General features: G+C 47.4%; 1 protein-coding gene across 1 annotated transcript; it reads right to left on the reverse strand.

The window, feature by feature from the left end:
• Positions 1-670: 670 nt before the first annotated feature.
• Positions 671-958, reverse strand: LOC103734064 (late cornified envelope protein 3B-like). The gene has a single exon (XM_008832956.1). The coding sequence runs from the start codon at positions 956-958 to the stop codon at positions 671-673; it is 288 nt and encodes a 95-aa protein (XP_008831178.1).
• Positions 959-3,250: the final 2,292 nt, after the last annotated feature.

Genomic DNA, 3,250 nt, shown 5'->3' on the forward strand with positions numbered 1-3,250 from the left:
ACTAATACGCTGAGGAAATGCTCATCACCGAGCTCTATCACCAGCCCCTAGGTATTATTTTTCTGTACATCCTCTGCCTAATATCTATTTCTTTGCCTTATGATTTTATTTCTCCTGTAATTAGGATCTTAAAGACAGCTTATGAAAATAAGCATCATACCATAGATTAGAAATTTCTGAGGAAAAAAAAAAATCAGCCTTTCAAAGATTTCAGAGCACCAAGCCAACAACCCACATCTTTCTCCCCCACTCATCCTGTGATAAAACTCTCTGCAGCCCTTCCAAGGAGCAGAGGGGAAGAACAGCTGCTATTTTTATTGTCTGTGCAGAGCTAAGCATTTGTCTCAGAGCTGTTGTGCTGGACAAGGAACTATTGGAAAGTACCCAAGTGGACTGGTGATCTCAGACAGACTGAAATGAATAGTGAGATTCTAACATTTACAACACGAGACTCTTTATTTTTGATAGAGATGTGTGTAGGATATATGCAATCCTCAGCTGGAGCAGAGGCAGGGACTGTGGAATCCTGGGCATCAAACAGAGAGGCTTCTGGAAGAGCTTGGAACCCCGGATAGGAGTAGCCAGCAGGTGCTCTGCAAAGAATGATTCGGGATGGGGTCCTCAGGGTTCTTGTTTCCCCTGAACTCTTGTCTCAGCATCAGGATCCAGGTCAGCAGCAGCCCCCAGAGCTGTGGCCACAACCAGAGCCCCCGGACTGCTGACCACTGCCACGGTCACAGGAACTGGAGCTCCGGTGCCTGCATCGGTGGGACCTGCGCCTGTGGTGGCTCAGGCAGCAGCCGCCCTCAGAGCCGCCAAGGCCACTGCAGCCCCCAGAGCTTGTAGCACAGCAGGAGGAGGCTGCAGGCAGACACTGTGCTGTGCTCTTCGGGGGACACTTGGGTGAGGGGCACTTGGGAGGCGGCTGGCACTGCTTCTGGCTCTGCTGGCAGGACATCTCGGCAGGAGTCAATGAGCCTGGACAATCAAAGAAAACGACAGTGCAAAGCTTTAGATGTCCTGTAGGAATGGTTTATAAAGCCCTTGGTCCTAAGACCAGCTGCTCCCTGAGCTGTGATCTTCCGGAAAGAAAAAGGTAAGTGGTCTCCATGACCCGGAAGGCATTTCCTTCCACTCTGCCCTGCTTCCAGGGGAGAATGCTGGTTCTAACTAGGCCCCAAGTCCATTAAGCCAACACAGGTAGTTGGAAAAGGACTCCTGGAGAATTCTCTGGCCATATGCTGATCTCTCAGAAGAGTGGAGAGACTGCTGAGAGCCAGGACTCTGTCACAGACTCTGGCGCATCTCTCGGAGGCTCCTGTCTCTGCCTCCCACCGGGTCGGTCTCCTGTCCCCTGGCAGGTCCTCCTTCTGCTGCCTCCCCCTCAGTCACCTCTGCTTCAGTCTCCACAGGGAGGTCTGGGCCTGACTTCCCCCCACACTCCCAGCTGAGGCTGTCTCCTGCTGCACACTTACCTGCTGCAGGAGAGGCAGAAGGAGGGCTGTGGCTGGGAGGCTGTGGGTAAGGAGCTCAGGGCAGGAGCCCTTTTATCCTTGCAGGGTTGTGATGCACAGCTGAAGCATGCTGCTGTTTTCACAACCAGGGGAGGTGACCGAACCAGGACCATCCATTCATCGTCTTCCTGTCCTCACTACAGTGACCATCAGTGAGGAACCAGGAAACTCTGACGCAGGGCTGCTTGGTAGGGGGTAGGGGAATGTTGCTTTTCTGCTTCCTTTACAGCATTTATTCAGTTCACAGGCCTTTACTGGGCAGAAGCCACACATGGATTAATATGGCATTTTCTGTTTTCGGCTAGCTCAAAATCTGTCAGAAATAAGCTGAAAATAGTAATGCACACGTGTGGAAAAACAAAGATATCAAATGCTAAATGCTGTAGCCGTAATACACCTGTGTGCTGTGTCCTCGGGCCTCGGTGCATGGTCTTAGGTGTGAACCTTGCTTCACTCACCCTGCCTGATACCCAGAGCACCCTGCTACCTCCATATTTAGCCAATGACTCTCCTTTCATAATGAGAGAAATGGGTAAAAAGTACAAGTGCGGCCAAGACCTTGCCTAGATGATAGGGACCCCTAAGAAAGTCCAGTGGCACCCAGAAATTCAATCACAGGGTTTCTAGGGGAAGAGGGAATTTGAGCCAAGTTGACATTTGCTTCATTAGAACAATTTAGTACAGTTAATAATAATGAGGCTTATGATTGATTCACGTACATATGCTGAGGGCATCCCTTACTTGAGTTTACCATTTGTTTCCTACATTTTCAAAGGAAAAAAGTTGTCAAGAACATGACCAATGGGATTGGAGAGATGGCTCAGCAGTTAATAGCACTTGCAGAGAATGTGGGTTCAATTCTTGGCACCCACATGGTAGTTCACAACTGCCTGTAATTCCAGTTCCAGGGGATTTTACACTCTTTCTCAGACCCTGAAGGCACCAGGTATCTATCTGGTGCACATACATACATGTAGATACTCACAAATATACATAAAATAAATCTTTTTTTAGAAAAGAACATAACTAAATTTTAATAATGTTTTAATTTACATAATTGTTTTTTGGTCTTTTTGAGACAGGGTCTCCCTGTAACCCCAGCTGTCCTGGAACTCACTATGTGGACCAGGCTGGCCTTGAACTCACAGAGATCCACCTGCCTCTGCCTCCTGAGTGCTGGGATTAAAGGCATGCACCACCATGCCTGGCTTACATAATGTATTTTTATCTTTGGACACAGATATTGTTCATGGGCTATTTGCAACTGGTTATAACAATTTATAAAATGTATAGGATTATATATGAGACACCTTAGATGAAATGCTTTCAATGTATCTATTTTCCTGTGTCTGTTAGAGACTGTCTGATTGGTTACTTTCAGAGAAAAAAAATTTGTAAGATAATTAATTTCTCTCCTCTCACCCTCTGTATGTTGTGTGTGTGTGTGTGTGTGTGTGTGTGTGTGTGTGTGTGTGTGTGTGTGTATGTATGTTTCAAATCCTCTTCTTGGAAACAAATGCCATTTGTTCTTTCCTCAGAAACGTGTGAGATAATGTATTCCTTAGTTGGAGCAAATGGCAGCTCATGATGGTAAGTGGGGAGAGAAAGACCCTTACCCAGCAGCTTCCATCTCAGCGGCCATTTCACTAGCATTGTTTGGTGTCCACTAACTGCACAGTGTCAGGAGGAGGAGTTCACAAGGAAGGATAATGAGTCTCTTCCAGCCCTACTGCATG

Source organism: Nannospalax galili, unplaced genomic scaffold (genome assembly GCF_000622305.1).
Source record: "Nannospalax galili isolate Female #2095 unplaced genomic scaffold, S.galili_v1.0 scaffold416, whole genome shotgun sequence".
In the NCBI taxonomy this organism is placed as follows: Eukaryota; Metazoa; Chordata; class Mammalia; order Rodentia; family Spalacidae; genus Nannospalax; species Nannospalax galili.

Coding starts and splice junctions, on each gene's coding strand:
- LOC103734064 (XM_008832956.1), bottom strand. CDS start 958: ATGTCCTGCCAGCAGAGCCAGAAGCAGTGCCAGCCGCCTCCCAAGTGC.